At 41.2% G+C, this 26,726-nt stretch overlaps 1 protein-coding gene across 1 annotated transcript in view; it reads right to left on the bottom strand.

Moving 5' to 3' along the window:
• LOC126095126 (myrosinase 1-like) overlaps nt 1–26,726 on the bottom strand; it is a 242,830-nt gene that overhangs the window by 153,442 nt on the left and 62,662 nt on the right. The window contains exons 4-5 of the mRNA XM_049909834.1: nt 9,622–9,756; nt 7,844–7,966 (exon numbers count right to left, since the gene is read on the bottom strand). Of these exons, the coding sequence (XP_049765791.1) occupies nt 7,844–7,966; nt 9,622–9,756 (258 nt within the window). The remainder of the gene's footprint in view (nt 1–7,843; nt 7,967–9,621; nt 9,757–26,726) is intronic.

Below are 26,726 nucleotides of genomic sequence, written 5' to 3'. Positions count from 1 at the left end.
ATTCGGAGCAGCAAATCATCCTTGACGGAGCCCACGAGTGCAACTGTCTTGGGTGGAGGACGAAAAATCACTTTTACTTTGTGTCTACCGAGAATGCGTCCTATTTTTGATGAGAGGCTACCCACATATGGCAGAAAGGCCATCGATTTAAAGGTTTCTTCATCTTCTTCTGCTTTCTTTGTGGCCTCTTTCGGTTTCATTTTCAGTTCCCTCTGTATTTTATGTAGAGAGTACCCATTGTTTTCAAACACTCTTTGTAAGTGGGAAAGTTCATCTTGCAGACTGCTTTCGTCAGAAATAATATGCGCTCTGTGAGTCAAAGTTCGGAGAACACTCATTGTCTGGGCAGGATGGTGGCGTCGGCTTCCTATACACTTCATGTCCCAAAGTGCCATCCTCTCTGCGTCGAACCAAAACATCCAAGAATGGAAGGCATCCCTCCTTTTCAATTTCCATTGTAAACTTTATTTAATCGTGGAGGGAGTTCAGATGTCTTAAGAAGTCTTGCAAGTTGTCTTCACCATGGGGCCAAACTACAAAGGTTTCATCAACATACCTCCAGAATACCGTGGGTTTCAAGTCAGCAGATTCAAGCGCCTTCTCGTCGAAGTCCTCCATAAATAAATTGGCCACCACAGGGGATAAGGGACTACCCATGGCGACTCCGTCCGTCTGTTCAAAAAATTCGTTGTTAAATAAGAAATATGTGGAGGTCAGAACATGTTTAAATAAAGCTGAAATCTCTTTGTCAAAACTTCTTTCAATAAGTTGTAGAGATTCTAGAAGGAGAACCTTTGTAAATAAAGTCAACACATCAAAACTAACTAGTATATCAGACGGGTTCATTTTCAATGATTTCAGTTTACTAATGAAGTCAGCCGAGTTTCTTATATGGTGAGTACATTTTCCCACAAGAGGCCTCAACAGTGATGCCAGATGTTTGGCAACGTCATAGGTCGGAGAGCCTATGTTATTCACTATGGATCGTAGAGGGACACCTTTCTCGTGGACCTTTGGTAGCCCATAAAGTCTAGGAGGCACCGGACCACTTGGTTTCAATCTCCGAACAACTTCTGGTGGAAAGGGAGATTCATTCAGAAGCGAAACAGTTTTCTTCGCCACTCGATTAGTGGGATCCCTGCTGATCTTCCGGTACATGCTGTCACTCAATAAATTGTACATTTTATCATGGTATTCGTCCCGAGACAATAAAACAGTAGCATTACCTTTATCTGCTGGGGGTACCACCGTCTGAGTATCCAGGCGAAGCTTGCGTAGAGCAACCCTCTCTGCCACAGATATATTGCTCCTTTGTGGGCAAGCCTTCATAATTGCACGGCATGTTTCACGTCTTATTTCCTCTGCTGAATCAGAGGGAAGTGGTCGAACAGCTCCTTCAATGGCGCTGATTCACACCAATAACATGTTCTCAGATCGTAATGCCAAAGCCAATTCTGTATTTGAAATGTGGAAATACCATTGTAGCACTTGACAAAACATTAGGTGAGTCGCTGACGTATTTTTTGACGTAATATGGTATTAAGAATGACATGACCTTGCGTTGATGGCGATTATTTGGAGACATTTTATTTGCTGAATTAACATTGTGACACTTGACAAGCATCATAGAATAGTTTAGGTACTGTAAGGAAAACATTTAACTTATGAGTGCTGTTTAACCTGGAGTAAACACTGCGTGTACATGTGTTTGGGGGGGGGGGGGGGCGGGGGACGGAGGGAGGGTTGTTTCTGACACAGTGAAGATGCAGAAATACTGCAGGCTACATCGTTTAGGTACTTTTTGACCAAAAAAATGATGCAGAAAATTCAGATCAAATGGATACTTTTAACCATAGCTAAGCTGGCTGCACTAGAGCCAGAGTGTGATTGTCTGTTTTGTTTTAATGGCTGCTAAAATAATAGATTGTGATTTCATTTTAATGGTGGGTAATATACTAGGCTCTGTTTGGAGGAGTGGGGCTGAGAGGAGGCAGGAGGGGAGGGTGGGAGGGGAATGTAATTATGACGTTATTGAAGAAGGTGTGGCTTGTCATGAGAAGATGACGACACCACTGATAAGGTGGGTGTGACCTGTGATGTCATGGGTAGTGCAGCTACGGATGGTTTAGCCCACCTGCACTTTTTAAGGTCATTTAAGTGGAAAGCGTGTCAGGGTTCCTATTAATATGTTAGGTAATTTACGAAAAAATATGCAGATTATGTAACTGAGAGTCTTTCGATGTGCAATATACATAAATTTCCATCACACACACATACACACACACACACACTCACACACACACATTGACTCTCCCAGTCACATCCCAGTATTTCACTATCCATTAAAACGAAACAGCCAATCACAGCCCAGTGTTTTACTGTTCATTAACTGAACGTGGCCAATCACAAGGTAGTTGCTGTCTTGGCCATGTTCAGAAGTATAGAAACTATCTGAATTTTGTACTATGTTCAATAGTATTCGATTATTTATTGAAAATATGTAAAGATATGGACAGTATTCGTGTAAGTTTATACAAGTAATCTAACTTACAGGTTAAGCAGCACTTCTCAATGAGTGTACTTTGATTATTGTACCTCACTAGGTGTATGGCACAATGTATTCTCTTATTAAATTTTTCCACACCTGTGTTGTTTGCATTACTTATAAAATATGTTACCATACACACACTGTTAAAATATGTAAAGTATGTAACTTACAGTAATTCCATGTCCAAAGTGTATGTCAAAAATATGTAAGTTTTATAAGCAACACAATGTTCATGTCTAGGTTCATAATGTTGCCTTCACATCTAAAATGTCTGTCAAAATACGTAAAGGATGTAACTAACTGTATTTCCACAAATAAAACATATGTCAATTAATATACCAGCAACAGACACAATGTCTATGTCAAGTGTGACAGTGTTATTACTGTGTCTCAACAGATGTCTAAAACACGACTGTGGACTCTCACAATGTTATTTCCACTTTGAACTACCTGTATTATTTTTATATAACAGTTCTAAACATATATGGCCAGAAAACATGCTAAGCAGGCAGCTGACATTTCGTCCTAGGCCTAAATGAGGCTATGCACAAAATCTAACCTGACTAAGCACCATTTATGGGGGAACATGGGGAGATAACACACGAGAAAAATATAAAAAAACCTTATTGGCTGGCTAACTTACTACTTCATTTATATTACTTTGGTCATGGAAATAAGTGTGGTAACATGTGTAACAACTAATGTTACTTTTTCCAACACTTCATCCCGGCAAACCATAATAAAATTGTGCATTTTCATTACACCTTTAACGTGTTGTATCATTATATTTCGTATATTCGTAACATGCAAGTTTAGCTTCGTAATACACCAAATACGAAATGTAAACACAACAAGGACAAAGAAAATAGTGGAGAAGCTTCCACACACTGAGAGGGACGTCTGATGTCTCGAAAATACTATATTTGCGCCAAAATAAAATCATTTATCAAGATAGTTAAATATTTGTGCACAGACCACATGTGGTCACTTACAGTAATCCACAATCTACAAAATAAGATTTTATGTATTATTTATCAAACTACATAAATACGTCAAGTATGAAACCAAACTGGCATTCCTGTTGCGAGTTAATTGTTCTATAACTGTAAAAAAGACACGTAGCTAGCATATTGGCGCTACTGATCTGACTTAAGGTTAAGCTGCTGTAGTTGACAAGTTTAGTTTGATCTTCATGCAACACTTTAACGAAACCAAAAATTGCCTGTTTATTTACTACAATACTAAAGATTTGTTCCATAAAGTTACAAAACGCAAAAGACACTGGCGCTCATCTAATTTAAAGGTTAAAGGATATATGTCAAGAACTCACCTATTTGTCACACAATGAACGCTATATGACACTTCAACGAAATAACATACTGAATAGTACTAACACATATTTGTATAAGCAGAAAATGAGGATCGCAATGTTTTCAACTTCCCCCTTCAACTATATTTCAGTCACCCAAGCATTATAGTGACTCCATGCTAGGATATTAACCATGTTTCGTAGTATAAAATATTTCCCATCCTCTGCTGATAACGCTAACTTGTACGGTCGCACAAGGAGACTACCTGACACTCCGAACCATGCATCAGCATTTTCTCCCAAAATTGTAACAAAATTCCCTATGCATCATGACGTTACTGCAGAATTTCAACAGTTTGTAAGAAATTATCCCATACTTCGTCATCTTACAGCAAATTGTAGCGAACTGCTCCATATGTAGCTATGTCAAAACAAAATTGTAATACACTGACTTCTACATGACAGTGTTATAGCAAAATTGTTCGATACATTGCTATGTTACAGCAACATTGAAAAAATGACTCTCACACATCTCCATTATTACACGAAATTGTAAAAAACTACCCTATAAGTAGCCATGTTACAGATGAGCATCCACAGGCATTATCCCGGCCACAGCGATTACCGTTACCCTAGTTACTATTGGGTGGGACAACAATGGTCAGTTTATACAAGGTGACTTTCATTAGCCCAATCATGATGACTACCATCCCCCTGTATGCATCTGAGACAATGACGGTCAGCTGATATGGTGACTGACTACCCCCTAATCATGAAGACTAGCATTATCCCAGATGCATGGTCAGTTGTATGGTGATTTCCTTGCCCAATGATGGTGACTGCCATTACCCTGAACACGTAGTGAATACTATGGTGTTACAATGGTGAACAGTTGTCATAATGTGACTGTCAGCTACTATATTCTAATACCAGTAGCTGACAGTGTATGTGCCATAACCTAATAGCTGGTGCCAACTACTTGCTCTCAAAATCCCAAGTATGAAACAAAATTGTAACAAACTGACTTACACATCACTATTGTTGTATGAAATTCTAACAAATACCCCTGTACATTATCTTCATGCCACAAAAATGTAACAGACTGCCCTATATGGCGTGACATAAGTAATTGTAGTCTTGTTCTGTCAAGTTGTGATTTGTTCCAGTAAGCTGAAGTGATTAGTCAGCAAGTTGAGACTTGCCAATGTCAGCAATTCAAGACTAGTTCAGGCAAGCAAAATGCTTAGCCAGCAAGCTAAGACTGCTGACAAAGCATAAGTACACATCTTATCACAGCCTCCTTTATGTCTCATACATAAGAGCCCAATCCCTCCTCCCCTCCCTCCCTCCCCCCCCCCCCCACACACACACACCTGCCTCCTTCATCACAGCATATGTGTGAGATCAGGTGAGCTGTGCTGAGAATGGGAGGAAAAAAATGTGCATGTGTGTGGGGGGGGGGGGCTTTACACATTTTTTGTTAAATAATTCAGATTGTTTGGGCACTATTAAATGTGGCACGAAAAAACGGAGCATTTGTATACTTCTGATTGTTGTGTCAACTTACACAAAACAAATGAAGCTGACTTTTTCTTTTATAAATGGTACAGACATGGAAATACTGCAGTACTGTCAATATCTTTACATATTTGTAATAAATATTACAGGTTATTTAGAAACTTTTGAAGATGGATGTAGATTGTGATAACAGAGGGGTTACACAGCACAACTGGAATACTTCTGCCATCCTGGCTTTTTTGAATTCCCACATTTTAAATGTGGGAAAACTGGGCTTGTTCCACCATCTTGGATTTTTTTTAAATTTCTGCCACACCCATCTTGGATATTTTTAATTTTCCGCCACTGCCATGTTGCATTTTTAAATTTCCTGTCATTGCCGTCTTAGATTTCAGCGGCAGCCAGTTGAACATCACGTACCGTACCACTCATGAGGAAAATCGCGCTACGTGATAATGCACATAACACATTAACTTTTGCTACTTAGTTTATGCACTACATGGTAGTTCAAGGAATTTCTGTGACCCGAATCGTTCCTACTCACTAGACCACTAAGAAAAAAGATGTTGCTTTATTGCCAAATCAACTTTTCCACAAAAAAATTATCTACCACATATTGTTCAATTCGTGAGGCTAATTCAAACTCATCCAAAACTCGGAAGGGAATGTAGAATTTACAAGTGGTAAGTTTTCTGTTTCAATCTTACTGTATTATGTCAAAAAATAAACCTGTAGGATGTAAGCGAAACTTTTTCAATAATGTGTAACAACTTTGTAATTCTAAGAGATACAGGGAAAACCGAATGTGCCGCATATTGGATACCAATGTTTTCCACTTAAACGTAACTGATAGCAACACTGGAAGATACAAAAGACTGTCGTGTATGCCACTAAATATGTTTGAATTATTACTTTATTCCAAAAATCCATATGTGGTCTTTGCACGCTCGATTTTCGATGCAAAGTTCAACATAACAGCTGCTTCCATTGAGCCAATTTAGTTTGTAGGTTATTCGTGTTTATGTACAGATAAAAGATGTCGTTTTTGTTTGACATCTACTACTCTATAAAAAAGAACTAATGGCGGAATCCTGACCATTTCATTGTTTCGGGGTGTTGAACTCTATGGAGAAACGTGTTGTACCGTATGGAGAAACTTGCAGTATTCGGTGACATATTGACGTTATGTATTTGTCCAGATTACCTCGGTAGAATAAAAAACCAGTTTTCCAAATATCAACAACATGTGGTCTTCCAAACATTGTACGCTCGATGCAAAGAAATGTGATTGACACCCGAACAACAGGGACTTATATGCAGGAGAACAGAAAATAGTGCATTGAGAACTGCTAGCCAGTAGCCGAAATCTGGATTTGCGTAGTAAAATCTAAAAACAAGGACGACTGATTGCTGCACTCTATAATTTAGAAGCCACGTAACAGTCGTTGAGTCCACCCACTTTCCGAATGGAAGGTAACCTGATGAAAAAACCAGTGTATTATTGAAGAATAATCAACAACAAATAACCCACAAGGTATCTGAGTAACACAGACAAGATATTCGTGAGGACACATTGTTCCCTTAGTTACAATACAAAATAGATGGTAGTTCATATGAGGTAGTGCACGAGGTAGTGCGAGTCATAGTTCAACAAATTACTTGTTGCAGCCACACTTGTACGACGGGCATACATGTCTCGGACAGATTTTGACGTGTGGAAGCCAGCTCAGGTGGCCACTTCCCTTGTTCTGGACGTCACCACGCTACTTTATTGTCACACTTACTAGTTTCAAACAGAAATAACAATGTATATTTAGTGTGTGAGTGAGACTGTAATAAACAAGAGTTGGAGAAATGAAGCACCCGCACACTGATCACAATCTACTTGGATGTCTATGGGTATTCGATAATGGAAAAACACAGAATCAAAGTTTGTAAAATCACTGAAGTTACCCGTATTACAGACATAAACCTTCGTGTAATCACTTCCGTCGTAATCTCCCATAGCATAGGCCCTTTAATGACATTGCAAACAGAAAAAGTGCGTTTTCCAAGAACACGGTTACACAAAACGGCACCTGGATTCTGCATTTACTACGAGCTACAAGTCTAAAAACTAGTAATTTCTCACCTCTAAATGTTCTCTGAAGATAAATGTAAATGTGCTACAGCAAGCGGTCGAATTTTCGCAGTGGCTGTTCGGGGGGAGAAAAAAATCGTACTACATATCCCATATTTTGTAGTAGGAATTTCATGATAACATTTTATCTTTATCAGATTTTTCTGTAACCTAGCAGGCTCTACAACCCCAGCTGTCCAGTTCACCTTCAAACCAAAAAGCGTAGCGGCAGTTTAAAGCCCATTTATCTTTAGCAAACTACATGTGAGACAAAATGGTATACCACTCTACAGACTGAGACAAATTACAATGGTTCACACAACAAGCTGCAGTGAAACATCACTCTTACCCTGTCGCCAAAGTTGTCGTAAAGAACTTTTGCGTAATCAACAAAATTGTCTGCGATAAAGGGATTCGTCCAACCGCCCAGTTCTTGGAGTTTCTGCGGAAGGTCGAAGTGGTACATTGTCACCTGTGGAGAAAAAAATAGTTACACGGCCATTTCTTTTAAATTTGTCAGCGTATCAAATATATTGTGTATTTAAGAGCATAACTAAAATTCTGCAGAAATACAATTTTACATTTTTGCTTTTGCTATTAGTACATTGTCTCGTTTCAACCGGTAGTAGGATATTTGACCCTTAATTTGGAACACTATTTTTCCGGGAGTATGGAACTAAAAAATACGAAGATGTACCAAGAGATCCATAGTTAGAAGGACAAAGGGCAAGTCCACTCGTATTGCAGGACACTTTGAAATCGTTCAGCTTCACAATTTGTCTGTAAATTATTATTCTAACTTCATACATCAAATTGCAAACTACCTTAGGTCAAAGTTGTCACAGAGCTTCTCAGTGCTGATGAGTATTCCATCATATAGTGGGTGAAACAGCAGCAAACCCTTAAGGAAGTCATGTCAAAGGAAAAGCGGGTACACCGGAATTAATAAAATAACGAACAGAGAGGACTAAGCAACCCAACCCCAATAGCTAGTCAGCTGTAAGAGCGGATTATGTAAGGAAATTTACTCATTTAATAAATTCTAACTGCTAGCTCTTACGCTTAAATATCTGGTAAAACACCCTCGTTATGGTTCTTAAAAGTTCTATGATTGCGATTTTATTGTAAACTTCTATGAAATCTATGGAAAATAGCTACCAGGAGATGAAACGGCTAAGGAACGCGTGTGCCACAGCCCACAGGCGGAAGAAGAGAGAAAAGTGTTGTGTTCTTACGTCCCGTCGACGACAAGGACATTTACAGACAAATCCCAAGCTCGGGTTGCCGAAGGATGGTGAAGGAAACCGGAAGTGTCCTTTTCAACGGATTTACATTAAACGACTTGGGCAGAAAAATGGAAACCAAAAATCTGAATGTTAGTATGAGAATCTGAATCGCTGTCCCCTGAAATTCAATAGCAGTATCATAATCACACGCAGCCCGATCGTTATATGCGGTAGAACTTAGGAGAGACGAGAAAAACTGCAGGAGCCAGCAAAACTTGGAACGTGCAGAGCAGCTTAACAAGAAAATAGCGAATAGTTACTGTGTAGCCATTAACGTTAGCGTAATAGAGATAGACAACGGCTCTAAATTAGTAGAATACTTACAACGTTCCACAGAAATATTTCCTGTAGGTTTACTCAACAACTAAGGCAATAAGCTCAACGAAAATGAGAGAAGCTCAAAAGCTTCTTAAAAAATTAGACAAGTTATAATTTTATGTTAACGTATAACTAGCTCGTTCCTTGGTAAATTATTCCATATTTAAGGATGAAAAAAAATTGCGATTAGCTCCACTAATAGTTGTTTATTAGTAGCCGGTTATCTACTTATTGGGCAATCGTCAATTAAGAACTGACTAGCGTTAACAAGGCTCGGTTTCTTGTACACCATTGTTCTTTCCGGAATCTAATCAGCTGTCACTTGGTAATGGCTTAAGGGACAGTAATAGAAAGGTGTTAGTGGAACTCTTCGCAGTTTAGCTGCGTTTCACTCTTAAAAATGTTACACGCTAAATTCGTAAATGCGCTGGGCCAAAATGTATTAAAATCTCCGCTCAGGGGCCGAAGTGTCTGTCTGATGTTCATTTTGCCGACACTGCGCTTACGCATTGACGTTTCTTACCAGTGGAGTGATGCCCTTTTCCAGCAAAGCATCGATGAGTTGGCTGTAGTGATTTATTCCCGCTTGGTTAATGGAGCTCAAGTCACCGGCAGGTAAAATCCTCGCCCACGATATGGAAAAGCGGTACACGTTACCCTGTTCAACAAATAAAGTATGTCCTGTTAACGAACACAGTATAAAGGTGCTCACATTCGGTAAGTCTAGTTAGGCAGTTCTGTGTGTAGAAGGAAATCTCCCTCACAGATCTGCCCTCATTAAATTACCACAAAGATAGACAACTTGGTTTCAGTTTAATGATTCTAGTTCAGTTGTTCGCTCCTCTTCTTTTCATGTCACATACATCATAGTCTCAATAATCTAAACAGTAAACAACAGCATAATAACAAAACAGTAACACACAGCAACACTGAAGAATGCCAATGTATTTATTCATCTAATAGGACTGGTAAGTTGCTATGCAGTAGCGAAAGTTTTTTGCTAGCAGAATTTTAGCATAAGCAAAACAAGGGTAGTGGACTGTAATCGAATAAAATCAGGCAAAGCTCAGGAGAAATGATACACTAAAAGTAATAGATTAATTTTGGTATTTGGGCAACAAAATACTGATGACAGCCGAAGTAGGGAGGATATAAAATACAGACCTGGCTATAGCAAGAGAAGTATTTCTGAGGAAGAGAAAATTGTTAAGATCAAATACAAATTTAAGTGTCAGGAAGTCTTTCTGTAGGTTTCTGTCTGGAGTGTAGCCTTATATGGAAGCGGGACGTGGAAGATGGAGTCCAGAAAGGAAAGAAAAGAATCCTTTGAGGCTTGGTGCTACAGAAGGCTGTTGACGATTAGTTGGACAGATCGCGTAACTAATGCCGAGGTACGGAAAGTAATTGGAGAGAAAGGAAATTTATGGCATAGCTTGACTGAAAGAAGGAATCGGTTGGAAAGACACATTCTGAGACATCAAGGAATTGTCAGTTTGTTATAGGAGGGAAGTGAAGGGAGTAAAATTGCAGCGGGATACAAATAGACGAGTGCAGTGGGCATGTTGAAACGGATGTGGGTTGCAGCAGGTCGCTGGACATGATGAGCCTTGTAGAGGATAATGTGGACAGCTGCGGCAAACCAGTCTTTGGACTGAAAATCGCATCAACAACAATCTTCAGAATTTCAAAGAATATATTCCAGTCAGCTTTGTCAAAGGCTTTCTCTAAATCTGTAAATGCTATACGTAGACGTAGATTTTCGTTTCTTTAACTTGTCTTCTAAGATAAATCGTAGGCTCAGAATTGCCAATAGAAAGATATACCGTTGGAAAATTGTATGATTCTTTTGAAAATAAAAACGTTGCAGGCCTGCGCGCAAGTTAAAATTCGTCAGCAGTTCCTATCTTCATTTACGTTGAAAATTTATTCTTCGGAACTCGGATGAATCTTTTTGAAACCTTTTACGTTACCAACATTCGGTATATTTATTTTACTAAATTACTATACATAAATCTCATTCTAAGCGTGCGTCTGATAATGTTACCAGTAAAAAAAAATTATTTTTTATCCAGCACCTTTAAATATTAAATCAGGAACACGTGCGTCCCGCAAAATACTCTGGCTTTCACAATGGAGACTGCGGGTAGTAAAGAGAATTCCTGTTCTACAGGAATTACGCTGGTCAGTCGTAAATTTAGCTAGTAAGTGGCTCTGGAGTGCCCGAGGGGAAATTTTATGACTGTTGCCTCTATTACGTACAGCGAGAGAAGTTCCAAGAAGATTAATGAAAAGTCGATCACAGGTAACTACTTCCAGAAAAGTTCTTTATAATAGGAAGTGTAACGGAACTCAGTTGCAGTAAGCCCAGTAAACAGCAAAAGGGGACATAATTTCATCTAAAACTTTCCACAGTCGTCTTCATCAAAATTGCTTCGTGATTCCATGGTGAGACCCCCATTAACAACACAACATATCGTCCCACGACAATGAAAGGAAGAACATTGCAGATGTGGGGACTACGGATGTAGCTTTGTTTTGTTCTCTGACAAGTTACGATTCAGTTCTGAGCCTGCCAAATGTCGTATTGATGTCTAGAGAGAGCACAAAACTCAAAAACATTCGTTCTAATGTGATCAGCAATGCTAATATCTTTATAGTGGTCTTGTGCATAGAAATCAGAACCACTGCAAGTTCGTTTTCGATAGCTAGTAGACATTATAGAAAAATAGCAAGGTAGTCGCCTATTTACGAGAACTTCGAAAACAATAGCCATCTGTGATACTGTGACCGTTACGTAATTATATGCCCTGTGGAACCCACGGCTGATTCGAGAACTCTTTCCCACACAAGTGGCGCCCCAACCCGTCCTCCCCCCCCCCCCCCCCCACCTTTCCTTTTCCCCCACCTGTCAGTTTTCGCTAATAATACTGTGGTACGCACCGTTTACATATCTTACACTTTGGCGCCACTTACGCCCCCCTCAGCGGCGGGTTGTGTCGCTTGCGCCTTAATCCGGCTCTGTTTGGAACCGCTGAAAGTTCATCTTTCCAATTTTTAAATCAGAAATAACAGAAAAAAAAACTTAGATGCAAAATGTTCTGATGTAATTGGTCCTCCCACACGAAGTAACATCAGACCGTTTACCAACTCATATTCTTTATTTATCTGCGGTATCAATTCATATAAAACGTATGCCATATATCTAGACTTTCGAAAGGCGTTCGACTCAGTTCCGCACTGTCGCTTGCTACAAAAAGTGCGCGCTTACGGTCTATCCAATGACATATGCTGTTGGAAAGAAAGTTTTCTAACAGGCAGGGAGCAGTATGTCGTCCTGAACGGGATAACTTCAACAGAAACAAGAGTAACATCAGCTGTGCTCCAGGGAAGCATAATAGGCTTCGGTTTTTTAAGATTTACATAAACGATCTGGTTGATGGTATTGACAGCGGCCTTAGACTGTTTGCCGATGATGATGTAGTCTACAGGAAAGTAGTATCACACGAAAGTTGTGAACAAATCAATGAGGATTTGCAGAAAATAAATGCGTGGTGTAATGACTGGCAGTTACCTCTCAATATTAGTAAGTGTTATCTACTGCGTATAACAAGGCTAAAATCCCCATTAATGTATCAGTACGAAGTAAATGATCAGCTTCCAAAAGCGGCAACATCAGTCAAGTATCTGGGTGTGACTATTCGAAATGATCTCAAATGGAATGATCAGATTACACAACTAACGGGTAAGCCGAACTCTAGATTGCGGTTTATTGGTAGAATCCTGAAGCGATGGAGTCCTTCAACAAAGGAAATAGCTTACAATACGTTAGTTCGTCCAGTCTTATTGTTCGTCTGTATGGGACCCTTACCAGTTGGGTCTGATTCAAGAGATTGAGAAGGTCCAAAGAAGAGCGCCAAGATTCGTGACTGGTACATTTAGACATCGCGAGAGCGTTACAAATCTCATAGAAAGTTTGAAATGGGACACACTTGCAGATAGACGACGCGCTAAACAGAAGGGGCTGCTCTCTAAATTCCGAAACCCAATCTTCACCAAGGATGTAGAGCATATATTAATACCACCAACTTTCAAATCGCGTAATGATCACCATTCAGAGATAAGGGAAATAAGAGCTCGTACTGCGGCGTTCAGACAGTCGTTTTTCCCTCGCGCGATCCGCGAGTGGAACAGGGGGGGGGGGGGGGAATATGACTTTAGCGCGAATTGTGCCCTACGCCACACACCGCTTGGTGTCTAGCGGAGTATATATGTAGATGTAATTAACGTCAGGACTACAAATTACAGTAAATATTTAGAATGATGTTGCAAATCAAGCGATAAAGAGAAGCAATAATTTATACGAGTCTAGTGATGACTATTGACAGCAGTCATACAGCTTCTCTGATAGTCTTGACTTCTTATAAACCGCGTATTCGTTGCGTTTCATATCTGCAAGTTTCATGTGCAAGGAGCAGTTTTCTAACAACCACAAAGCAAAATAAGCCTTTTATTGATCAACTTGGCAGCAGTGCACATTTTAAATAAAGTGAAATAGCCAACTATATTGAAAGATGGACACCTACATATGGTACTTCGTGTACGACTCTTCCTCGCCCAGCCTCCCCACCCCTCCCGTTTCCCTCAACCCTCCACCCCCATCCTCGTTTCAGTCGCGAATGGTTGACGCGAAGAACGACTGTTAGACCACGCCGTGATGCAGAACGCCTCTCTCTGCAGCCTCTGCCACTGCAGTTGGCTGTACACATCTGTGACGCTTTCGTGCTCACCAAATAAATCTGTAACTAAACGCGCTATGTTTCTTTGGATCGTCTCTATTTTCCCTGTCAGTCCTATTTGGCATGGATCTCAGACTAACAGGTAATATTCAAGTTGTGGTGTCACCGCCAGACACCACACTTGCTAGGTGGTAGCCATTAAATCGGCCGCGGTCCGTTAGTATACGTCGGACCCGCGTGTCGCCACTATCAGTGATTGCAGACCGAGCGTCGCCACACGGCAGGTCTAGAGAAACTTCCTAGCACTCGCCCCAGTTGTACAGCCGACTTTGCTAGCGATGGTTCACTGACAAAATACGCTCTCATTTGCCGAGACGATAGTTAGCATAGCCTTCAGCTACGTCATTTGCTACGACCTAGCATGGCGCCATTACCAGTTACTATTGATGCTGTAAAACATGTACCGTCAAGAGCGATGTTCACCATTTATGGATTAAAGTTAAGTATTCCACAGCTACGTCTTTTTTGCTAGTCTAATTTCCTTGACCTGTTCCAGATCTCACGCCAGCCTGCGTGAGCTAAAACGCGTGCCTTTCGGCTTCCTCTAATATTACGGGTTGGTCTCCTGCCAATCCACAACACAAGTATTGGGCGAAAAGGCTTTTGTAAGCTACCTCGTGGGTCTCCAGGTTTGTGAGTGTGTTTGACGAACCTTTTTCAAACGTGGATGACCGAGAATACGCTCCTGTCAGAAGAGGGGCTAGTTCTTTTACATATTCTATGCAGAATAACAAGGGCATCCTGTCATGTCTAGTGGCCTTTCCTCGGCTGATTTCATATGCTTTTCTGTCCCGTGATCACTTATTGGGATATTTCCCGTTTCGAGGAGGAACCACAGCACGATCTTCCCAGGTGAAAAAGGTTTGGAAAAAGGAGTTCAGTATTACATTCTTCTCTGAATTATCCTCCATTTCGACGCCGTTATCGTCTCAGACTGTCTGGGCAAATACCTTCGATACGTTTCCTGATTTAATTAAAACGTCTTAGGATTATCTGTCATGTTGGTAGACAGAAGTTTACTTACTAATTTGTTCTCTGCTTCATGCATTGCTCTCCTTAAGCTAATTTTGGCTTCGTTTAGTATTTGTTTATCTGTGAAGCTTTCGCTACGTTTAAATTTGCAGTGAAACAGTCTCTGCTTGCGGAGTAGTTTTCTAACAGGGCTTTCTGCCCACGGCTGTTCTTTCTCATCCTTCACAATTTCCCTCGGTATGTACCTGTCTAAGGCGTGCTGTATAAGGGGCGCTTAGAAAGTTTCCGTTGGAGGGCATTGCTTGCAACGTAGCGCGACTGCGATGCGACGTGCGTGCGATAAACGGGAAACGTGAACTACGGTGACGTTATTACCAAATGCGTCCAAACAGGACCAGCGTGCTGAGGGACAAACACCGGTACACATCCACTGGATAATGAAGAGTGTGTGTGGGCCATCCTGTCTGTCGAAAACTTGCTGCTGCCGCTGCTTCGTGATGCCGCACGTCCCCATATCGCAAATGTAACGCCGAAGTTACGCCATATCAAGTGCCCTGTTCTGATCTCTCCCCCTGATATTGTCACGCCTTCGGTCCCTTACAAAAAGCCTTGAAGGGTCGACGATTCCACTCGGACAAGGATGTGCACCAGACATTTACGGACTTCTCCAGGTAGCAGGATACAGTGTTTTACCAAAGGGGTATCTTCAGCCTGGAGCGTCGGCAGTACGATTACCTCAGTGCTCACGGCGAGTTTACCTGACTGGCATACCAATTCTGGACTGTACACCCTTATAAATGAAAACATTTTGATCGCCCTTTACGGAGTATTCGTGTCCATTGATGTTCCATATTTTGGGTCCTCGAGATGAATTTTTCACTTTACTCTTGCCAACCAGAAATATCTTCCTACCTTTCCTTACATTCCAATTTAAAGCCGTATTCAGTATGCTGTAAACAGGGAGCATAGCCAGGAGACCTAATAAATTATTGTCACGAGTCGGTTCTCTGATTAGAAGCTCACGCGATTCCCTGTGCCTACTAACCGCCTTAATAACTTGAGTCTCCCAGTCTATTGCTGGTAAATTGATATCTCCACCTATTGCTATAACATGAGCAGGAAACACTTATCCTCACCGAAATTATTTCGCATTCACACTTATCCTCACCGAAATTATTTCGCATTCCGAATCACTAGATTTTATCGTATTTTTATACATATCAGCACGCCTCCACCGCCAGCAGTCAACATATATTTGTGATATATATTCCAATAAAAATTTAGAATTTCACTGCAAGTAACATCTGGCTTCAGATAAGTTTCTCTCCCTGCCATGGTAGGACACTGATTATCCGGCATTGTCGGGAACCTGTCAATGTCAGATTATCAAATATGCCGCTTTATCAGGGGCACTTTTTAAAAGCTGGCTTAAAGACAGGGATACAGGAACAACCTATAGTTTTAATTTACAAAAACAAATAATTATTACTTATTAAACACAACATAAGAGATTAAAGCATAAACTTGTACTACGTTTCTGTAAAAACAATATTGAATTATGATTACCTCATATTGCAAGCAGGAAAGCGATCTGTAAATTCTAAAAATCTTCTTACTAGAGAAATCTGTATATGTATTTATTGCGATACTCGTAAATAAAAGTTCTCTAGTAGGAAGATTACATTTAAAAATTTATATATATATATATATATATATATATATATACACAATTTTTAAATGACAGTTACAAAATAAAATTAAGTCCATTGCTTTTAAAAAATCAGGAACAACCTAATTAAAAAATGTTATCAAGAATTTCGTACAATTTAATTGGAACCACTCTCTTTAGGGATAGCAGGGATATATGACGTCGAGAGCGTCGAATATGGCGGACTGGTATTTACCACTGATCGTTTAGCTGAAATTGTCTGCTCACGGCTTTGTAACATTACAAAAATGCTAACTTGTTTCTTGGTTTCAAATCTTTTTTGACAAGAAGTGTTATATGTGATATGAACATTCATGACTTCAGAAACGTTTTAGTGTTGGCTACTCTTAGCGAATTTCACAAAAGTGTTTAATACTCCTGAAGCCTCAGCCCAAGGCATTTCTCCTTCGTCGCTCTCAGTTCCTGGGGCCTCCCGCTGTTTTAAAACTCTTTGTAATAACACGTCGTGAGTCAACTCTTCTTCGGTAGCTAAATTTCTGTCAATTACCATGCCTGCACCAACTTCTTTTGCTGAAAACGCACATAGTTCAGTACTGGAACGACTGAAACTGAAGCATGTGGATCCCAGTCGTGGCGTGGTTCACTTACTGGCTAGCCACGGCCTATGGGCCTCAGCCAGAGAGCTACATGAGGACATACGAGTTTCCTGAATACGTGACATTACATTGCAGCACCGTTACACACATAACACCTATAGACGATGACATGAAAGAAATGGCGTGCTTTAGACAACAGTGGCGAAATGTTTCAAAAACACTACGTGACGTCTATAGACAACAAAATACGTAGGAATATCTCGAACAGACGTACAACAAATAGACAACACGATCCTTGGGACACAAACTCAGACATAGACACAGATATCGATGTAGAAAAAGACACAGAGGAAGAAACAAATACAACAACAATATGAGACAAAGGTAAACTCGTGACGTAAGGAGCATAACACCTAAAATAGATAAGAAGACAAAAAACGGGACTGGTCCATGTGTCTAAACTACTTTTTAAATATGATAACTAAACAATGAAAAGGAAAATGACTAATGAAAACAATTGAACAATCATTACATGTAAGCAATACGCCACACGGGGAGACGAGGCTCGAAGCATAAGTTCTGATGCTGCCCTCTCACCCATGACACTGACTAAGGCAAACGGCATCATGCAAACAAACATAACAGCACATTTACAACACGTACAACTAAGTCTACGTATATAAGGGGCAGTCAAATGAAAACCACACACCTTCCACAATGGGACTATGGAAGGATTACATTCAAAAATAATCAACACACCCGTTAAAACATTTATGTCAGTAGAAGACGAGATGATCAATTCAGGTACACTGTCAATCGGATGAAGGCTACACGTCAGCGATGTGGTTGAGAAACACTGCCACGTCCTCCGTACAACACGGATCTTTCATGGCGTGATTTTCACATCTTTGGCGACCTGAAGAAAGACATACATGGACGTCGGTTTCAGTCGGATGAAGAAGTGCAACAGTGGGTACGGCTGTGGATCCGTCCAACCGCGCTCTAGGATACGGGAACTGACTGTCTCGCCTCCCACTGTGATGAATATCTTAACGCGTGTGTTGATTACTTTTGAATGGAACCAATCCATGTCGGGTGTCCGGTTTTCAGTTGACTGCTCCTCATAGCAACACAGATATGAACTACATAACAACTTAAAACATGTAGTAAGTAGTACTAGTTGTTAGCCTGTAGAAACAAGAACACACAGAATCTCTCTTGCTGTATTACACTTAGTAAGATGTTTCTGCTGAGGCCCTTCGACTTGGAACAGCAACAAGGCGAACCGTGATTAATATGTAATATTTCGTTTTAACAGGAAAAGAAGATCTGCAGATCGTATCTTTCTATCATTTTCCCCTAAATTACTAACACCTATTATTTTGACTTGATCCATTATAAATGGTTCTAAAAGCCTGCGACTGTGAAAGCAATAGGTTTGTTTGTCTGCCACCAGTGACGAAGTTCTTTATTTTATTTTTCGCACGACGCGGTTTCGGGAAATGATTCCCATTTTCAAGTGCGTTTGTTGTGTTTGTTATGTCATTCCTACGTGATGTTGTCGATGTGTAAGATTCTGCTTCTTTTCGTTGACTTTACTGCAATATATAAAAAAAAACTCGCGAATTTTTAGTTGGTTGTCGATCTTTTTGTGAAGTTAGTGGCGAAATTTATAAGAATTTGTAGTTACAGTTTAGTGTGTGTGAGACTCCGATCAAATGGGCCATAAAGAAACTGTAAGTACAAATTCTTCTAAATTTCGCCACTAACTTCACAAAAAGATCGGTAACGAACTAAAAAATCGCATGTTTCCTTATATATTGCAGTAAAGTCAACGAAATGAAGCAGAATCTCACTCATAGACAACATCACATAGGGATGACATAACAAACACAAAACACGCACTTGAAAATGGGAATCATTTCTCGAAACGCGTCGTGCGAAAAATAAAATAAGAAAATCGTGACTGGTAGCAGATGAGTTATTTACAAACAAACCTATCTATTATTTTACATCTTCCACTTCCTTCAACTAATTTAATTTTCCTTGTTACCCACTGTTACTACCCTCTTATTTACTGATCAAAACAATTTTTACTAGTGACGTGGAACAATTTTTCATTATACACAAAAGTGTTATTGGTGCGACCTGCTTTTACAATATTACGCAGCATGTGTTTAAATACGCAACGTATGAAATGGAATGAATCTCGGGCATGACCTCGCCAGCAAACGAACAGACTGGGCGCTGGCCTTCCACCTTGCGGTGCCCGCTTTTTCTGTAAGGGGCTCCATGATCCGTCTAAAGTTGGAGCACACAGTGACAAGGGCTTCCACGCTGTGCACTTGTCGTGCTCTTTCAAGATCAGCCTTTTAAAGCGTCCTGCGCTGGCTCAGTTACACTTTAAGCTGCGAGCAATGCCTCAAACCCACTTTTAAGGTGTAAGGGGACAACCGTGCAGCCAATACGCACTATCGCCTTCCGCCCAGAGTTTCGCGATACCGCCACTGTTGACCAGTCACCGTCAGACGGGTGTCGACAGATCAGGACGATGCTGTGAAATCAGGGATCCCGGGCGACACTATGGGCTCCCTAGGTGCAAATGCACTCGTCTCAGGTGCCCCACTGCCACTGTAGCCCTGGCAACAGCCTGAGGCCTTTTGGCCCTGGCAGACAAAGCTTCCAACTGTTCGCAGACATTGGCCAATGGGTAAACTCGTTATTCGTCTTTAATGAATATTTGTCTAGAGCACAAGGAATATAACACTAACCGAAGAAGTAGCTAGATCAAAAGATACATAAAAACTTAGAATAAGTTAGTATACACTAGTCAACATAGTGAAATACACAGGTGCAATTCAGTTCGTCGCAGATACAGGTGAGAACAGACACCAAACTAAATCCAGAGTATAAACAGAAACCGTAGCCACTTTTCGCGTGCGCTCGCCTCCTCACAAGTGGCTACAAATCAAATTTTTGCAATTGTTAGTTTCCCCATAACAATATTCTATAGTTATTTCGTAGACAGATAATAGTCTATATAAGCGAGGGGCATATTGCACAAAATAACACAATGAATAAGTAGATTTATAGAAACTTTACGGCTTGATGAATTTCGTGGGTTAATCAGTCCAGTTATAGTTACGGGACAATTACGATAGCCGGTTGCAGTTGGTTGGTGATAACGTAAGAAGTCACAATGAGATTATTTGTGCTGTATTCCACTGATCAGGCCAGTCAGGTTAGGAGGAGTAAGTTACATGTGACTCTTTACCGTACAGGTCTCTGACAGAGATCTGAAGATGGTCTATAGAAGTCGAAACCAATAATGTTCATCAGATTTACATTATAACTCTGACGGAGATAAATAACCAGTTTAACCTGTTAGCAGTTCCTGCGTGAATTGCTGTAAAAGAATATGACTGCATTTATCAACAAATGCCATGTATGTGTGCTCACATTTTCAAAAATGGGACATTGAATTGCATGATATTAATGCAATAGCAACTGTACTGTTTTAGTTAATCAAGATATTCTGAGTTTAGCTGTAAATAGTATGTCTCTTCTTCAAGAGACAAAAATAAATAAGACAATAAAAGAAAGTTTGCTGAATACTTCCTTTCTCAGTTAAGGTTCAAGGACAGGTGTTTTTGAAAACAGAAAATTCCACTTACCAAATAATGATACTAGCTCCCATCGAAGTAATCCCCTTGACTATCTATACACAGCTGCCAACGCTTCTGGAGATCTGGGAAATTTTCAACTACGGTGCTTGTAAGTTCATTTGTCACAGCCCGCTGGATGTCTGATATATCTTGATGAAGCTTTCCTTTCAGTTGCTTTTCCAGTCGCGGTAACAAAAAACAAATAAATTACAAGGCGAGAGGCCGTACGAATATGGCGGATGTGAGATGACAAAAACGGAATGTCTGGCCAGATACCTCGTAATAGATAAAGCAATACGGGATCTTGCACTGCCACGGACTAAGAACCAGTCTTGAGAATGCCGTAAATCAGGGCAGCGATGTCGAAATTGTTTGCCACATTAATACTTCGATTTGAATGTTTTCGTCTGACTTTTTCCGAGGCTGGTGATCCAGGACTCCGCCATTCAGCACTTTGACGCTTCTTCTGAGGGTGATACAGGTAGCACCTTCTTGCATCCCCAGCAATAATCTTTGACAGAAAGGGAGGTCACATCTGGCTCTAATCAGTAGTTCAGCAGAAGTTCTTCGTCTTTCCTCTTTCAGTTCGTCTGTTAGTACGTGGGGTACGAGTCTTGCACTATTTTCCGTTTCTCTAAATCTTCGCAAAAAAGCTTATGACATACACCACGATTCAAATTAAGTTCTTCTAACATTTCACGCACAGTTACATGACGGTGTTCTTCCAATAACTGCCTTACACGCTCCTCATTTCCATCGGTATGTGCTGTAGGCAGGCGACCAGATCTGGCATTGTCTTGTACTGAATCTCTGACCTCATGAAATATTTGTGCCACTCGAGAACACGATTTCTTGAAAGTACCTCCCTGCATATGCCTGCTTTATCACTGTCAACGTTTCAATAGGGGTTTTCCCGAGGTTAACGCAGAACTTAATGTTCACTCTTTGCTCGTAACACATCCATTGCGTCACTGCAGCTAATGTGCCAACAACCCAAATAAAGCGGTGGTTAAGCTCAGTCCTGTCACCTAGTGAGTTTGAGCGGAAACATGACCAAGATCATTTCAAGGACGCACACAGACCAGGTAACATGAAAACAACATTTGTTCCTTTTCAGTTTTGCAAACTCAGAAATAAAAGAATCCTGTCCTGGAACTTTTCTGACAAAGGTAGTGTAACATCACGTGAAACAAGTCTGATTAACCATTTACAAGGATTGCCCAGAAAGTACTGCGCCGCAATTTTCTTCAACAATTCTTTATTGAACGCAATGAGAATTGCAAACACGTAAGAATGGTACTTTATCTACACACCCTATTTACCATGTAATCTCCATCCCGTTCTATGGCCTTCCTCCAGCGCGAAACAAGGGCGTGTATTCCCTGTCGGTACCAATCCTTGTCCTGGTGGCGCAGCCAGTGCTTCACTGTGTGAATCGCCTCCTCATCGTCCTCAAAATGTCTTCCATGAATGGCACCATTTAATGGCCCAAACAAGTGGAAGTTCGAGGGGGCTAAGTCACGGCTGTGGGGTGGACGGTGTAACACTGTCCGACCCTGTTTTGCGATGTGTTCAGGAGTCCTCTGACTTGTGTGGGGCCGAGCGTTATCGTGTTGCAGCAAAACATATCCTGTGTTGCTGTGGCGCCCAAGTCGCCAGAAGCGCGTCTTCAATTTTGTTGATGTGTTGACATATGAACCTGAATTAATGGTACCGCCTCTTGGCATCACATCAACGAGAATCACACCTTCACAGTGCCAGAACACGGTCATCATGACCTTACCAGCGGAAGCAGATACTTTGAATTTCTTCTTCTGTAGGGAGTGGGAATGGTGCCATTTCATCAACTGTCATTTTTTTCGGGCTGAAAACGATGAACCCAGGTTTCATCACCTGTCACAATTCGGGACAAGAAGGCCTACCCCTCAACTTCAAAAAGTTGCAACAAATCGAGACAAATGTTTTCTTCTATGCGATTTGTGATCCACCATTAGACACCGCGTTGACCCATTTTTCACGCACTTTTGAACGTCCACGAGTGCGGATAGTTGCACCCACCCTTCCTTTACTGATTGACAAATGCAGCGCCAACTGGCGAGTCGTAACGCGTCTGTCCTCGCGAGTGACAACACCAGCTCGCTGCAACACGTCAGGAGTGACAGCCGTGGATGGTCTCCCCGACTGCTGCAAATAGTGGAGCTGCGCCGAACCGCCTTCGTATGACCTCACCCTCCGTGCCCAGCGACTAACTGTACTTCTGTCGACAGCAGATGCTCCATAGATTTTGCACAAGCGTTTGTGAATATTCCTCGCAGTTTCTTTCTCTGCAGTGAGTAATTCAATGACGATACGTTGCTTTTAACGTACTTCACCTGCAGAAACTATTTTGAAACTGTCCTGCAGCTACGCTATCTCTCGGATGTGTCGACAACTTGACTGGCTCACTCGAGAGACTTCAAATAATACACACGTAACGTTTCGCATTCGTAGCATTGCTTTCGGCTGAAAAAAAATGCGGTACGTTATTTTCTGGGCAATCCGTCCGCACTTCAGGATTGGCTGAAACCGCGTCGCCTGACATTGGCAGCCATTGTGGACCCGAGCGTTATGTGTGAAGCATAATAAGTGTTGTGTATCTTCGAAGTTCTAAGTAGAATAATGCCTCAATGCAATGCTTTTGGCTGTTCGTTTCGAGGCGAAAATGGAGAAAACTGTACAGAATTCCTTCCGAAGGGAGCAATGCAACAAGAAGGAGAATATTGATCGCAATGGGAAAGGTTGCAGGTATTCGACTTAACCATTCAGTTAATTTTCTTCATTTCTGGCCTTTTGTTTTTGTCTCCTTTTTACGTTTCTGTTACGTAGCTTCCAATCCATTCGAACAGCAAAACAAGGGCATAACAGCTAATAGGATTGTTTAATGGTAATTTAATTACAAAATAGAATACATTTCCTTTACTTTACGTCTATGGCACAATCTTTTTGTCAATAGATTACCGGGTTCGGTCTATCTGAAGATGGTCATTATAGATCGAAACTGATAATCTGTTGTCAAAAAATTTGTGACCATAGACGTAAAGTAAAGGAAATTTATTCTATATTTGGGTCACTGCTTTATTCGGACAGTGTCGCAGCTTGTGATACAAAATAGAAATCTTAGAGATAAAACTGCCACTGTTTGCACATAAAACGAAAAATACTGAGTGGTACCGTATAAAGTTATCATGATGGGTAAAAGATTTGACCTGATTGACTGTACAGTATGCTTTAAACTCATATTTACAGTGTTCATAGTAATGAATTGTACTTTCTTCCACACCATGTAATGTACAAAAGGAAATAATTTATGCGCTAGGCAATTACCGAACCTACGACATTTCATTCAATAAACATTAACGTTACCAGGACACTAATATTACAGTTGCAACCTGGCGGCTAATATACAGTAAATCTATTGTGTTGGCAGAAGAGCCAACACCGTGTTGCTAGAGGAGGCCAAAATGCACGCGTTTACGCTCACGCTGACTGGCGTGAGGTCTGGAACAAGTAAAGGAGGTGAGTCTGATAAATAAGTACGAAGTTGATGTAATACTTAACTTTATTCCACAATTGGTAAACATCTCTCTTCACTGTACATGCTTCACAATATAAATAGCAAAGGATATGGCGCCTTGCTAGGTCGTAGCAAATGACGTAGCTGAAGGCTATGCTAACTATCGTCTCGGCAATTGAGAGCGTATTTGTCACTGTAGCTTCGCTAGCAAAGTCGGCTGTATAACTGGGACGAGTGCTAGGAAGTGTCTCTAGACCTGCCGTGTGGCGGTGCTCGGTCTGCAATCACTGACAGTGGCAACACGAAGGTCCGTTGTATACTAGCGGACCGCGGCCGATTTAAAGGCTACCACCTAGCAAGTGTGGTGTCTGGCGGTGACACCACAAAATCAATATAAATTTAGTTGTTACTTCCAGAATGAAATTTTTACTCTGCAGCGGAGTGTGCGCTGATATGAAACTTCCTGGCAGATTAAAACTGTGTGCCCGACCGAAACTCGAACTCGGGACCTTTGCCTTTCGCGGGCAAGTGCTCTACCATCTGAGCTACCGAAGCACGACTCACGACCGGTCCTCACAGCTTTACTTCTGCCAGTATTTCATCTCCTACCTTCCAAACTTTACAGACGCTCTCCTGCGAACCTTGCAGAACTAGCATTCCTGAAAGAAAGGATACTGTGGAGACATGGCTTAGCCACAGCCTGGGTGATGTTTCCAGAATGAGATTTTCACTCTGCAGCGGAGTGTGCGCTGATATGAAACTTCCTGGCAGATTCTGGCAGAAGTAAAGCTGTGAGGACCGGCTGTGAGTCGTGCTTCGGTAGATCAGATGGTAGAGCACTTGCCCGCGAAAGGCAAAGGTCCCGTGTTCGAGTCTCGGTCGGGCACACAGTTTTAATCTGCCAGGAAGTTTCTTAGTTGTTACTGTATCCAACAGTCTACGTTTGATCGTAGGCCTAGTTCTATTCGAACACATTTTAAAAATATTGTAATCTCTTGTACTTTCGTAATCATTCTCCTAGTGTCGTAGAACAATTTGCAGAAAAAATTTTATGAGGTGGATCTGAAAAAAATATAAAACATGCGTAATCGTGTAGGCACGTTTATCAATTCTACTTATTAAGATACCGCGCATATATATTTGAATCCAGTGCTTTATTTCGTATAACAAAACAGACATTGGGCGAATTTTCGTAGTACCGAGCAGCAGGAATAAAAAGTAAGTCGATACAGAGCTTTAAATTAGCGATGGATTTTTCCTTGCACTTGCTAACTGATATTGATTCCCTTTTGTCCTGCTGACTATTGGATAGGACCAGTTTAACACTAATTACGAAAACAGGTGTTCAAACTCGATACCGTAAACAGAACTGTGAAATCTGCTTTCGCCATTAATAAAGGATAACAGGGAAAAAACTGTGTTTCATGCTCACCACAACAAATGTTTTTCGACTCATTTAGCTTAAATTTGTTGGGATTTTTTGTTGCTAAATATGTGACATGTTCCGTTTGAAGCCACGGATCAGTTTTAGCAGTGCACGTCTTTAATATACATGACTAAATGTGCTGCAGACGACAATGAATCACCAGCGGAGCAGTGGACCCAAAATGGCGGCCACTGGCAAGTTGGCCGTCCTTTCCCTATACAGAGCTAGAGACATCTAGTGGTACACTGAGGCACTTCTACGAATGTAGCGTTCAAAGCATCAGTTGTAGAGATTGTGCTATGTGACTGTAGGAGAGTGTGACACCTGGTGTTTTTATTATTTTTTTGTGGTCAAATTGTACTACTGCTTTTAGGAGTGCTTTCGAAATAAAACCACTGGAGCTGTATGTAGTCTTGATACAAAATTTATTAAATTGTAGGTGTATTCTTGCTTGTTATTTAGGACTACAATTTGTTAGAGGCATTATGATTTCATGGACGTTCCGTCCATCTGATTGCCTCCTTCCTCTCCCGCCGCCCCTCCTATGTTGCCATCCATAACGCCGATTCCCGCACCTTCTACCCCTCTGCAGGTGTGCCCCAGGCCTCTGTCCTCTCCCCTCTCCTCTACCTCCTGTACTCGGCAGATATGCTCCAACCCCCCCCTCCCCCACCCCTCCCCGCCAGTACGCCTCCTGCTGTATGCCGATGAGAAGCATTCCTTGCCCTCGCTTCTACCCTCCAACGGTCCCAACGCCTTTTCCAGACTCACCTTCACCTTCTTGCCACATGCTGTAACCAGTGGCTCCTGAAAATCAATCCTTCCGAGACCCAGGCAGTCATTGTAGGTCATACCACTCTCTCCTCCCGGCTCCTTGATCTCTCCCTTATCATCTGCGACCGTCCTATCCACCTCTCCCCCTCCCTCATCAACCTTGGCCTCATCATTGAC

Source organism: Schistocerca cancellata, chromosome 8 (assembly GCF_023864275.1).
Source record: "Schistocerca cancellata isolate TAMUIC-IGC-003103 chromosome 8, iqSchCanc2.1, whole genome shotgun sequence".
In the NCBI taxonomy this organism is placed as follows: domain Eukaryota; kingdom Metazoa; phylum Arthropoda; class Insecta; order Orthoptera; family Acrididae; genus Schistocerca; species Schistocerca cancellata.
Note: the sequence above shows the minus strand (reverse complement) of the source record. Positions and strands in the feature narration are given on the sequence as shown.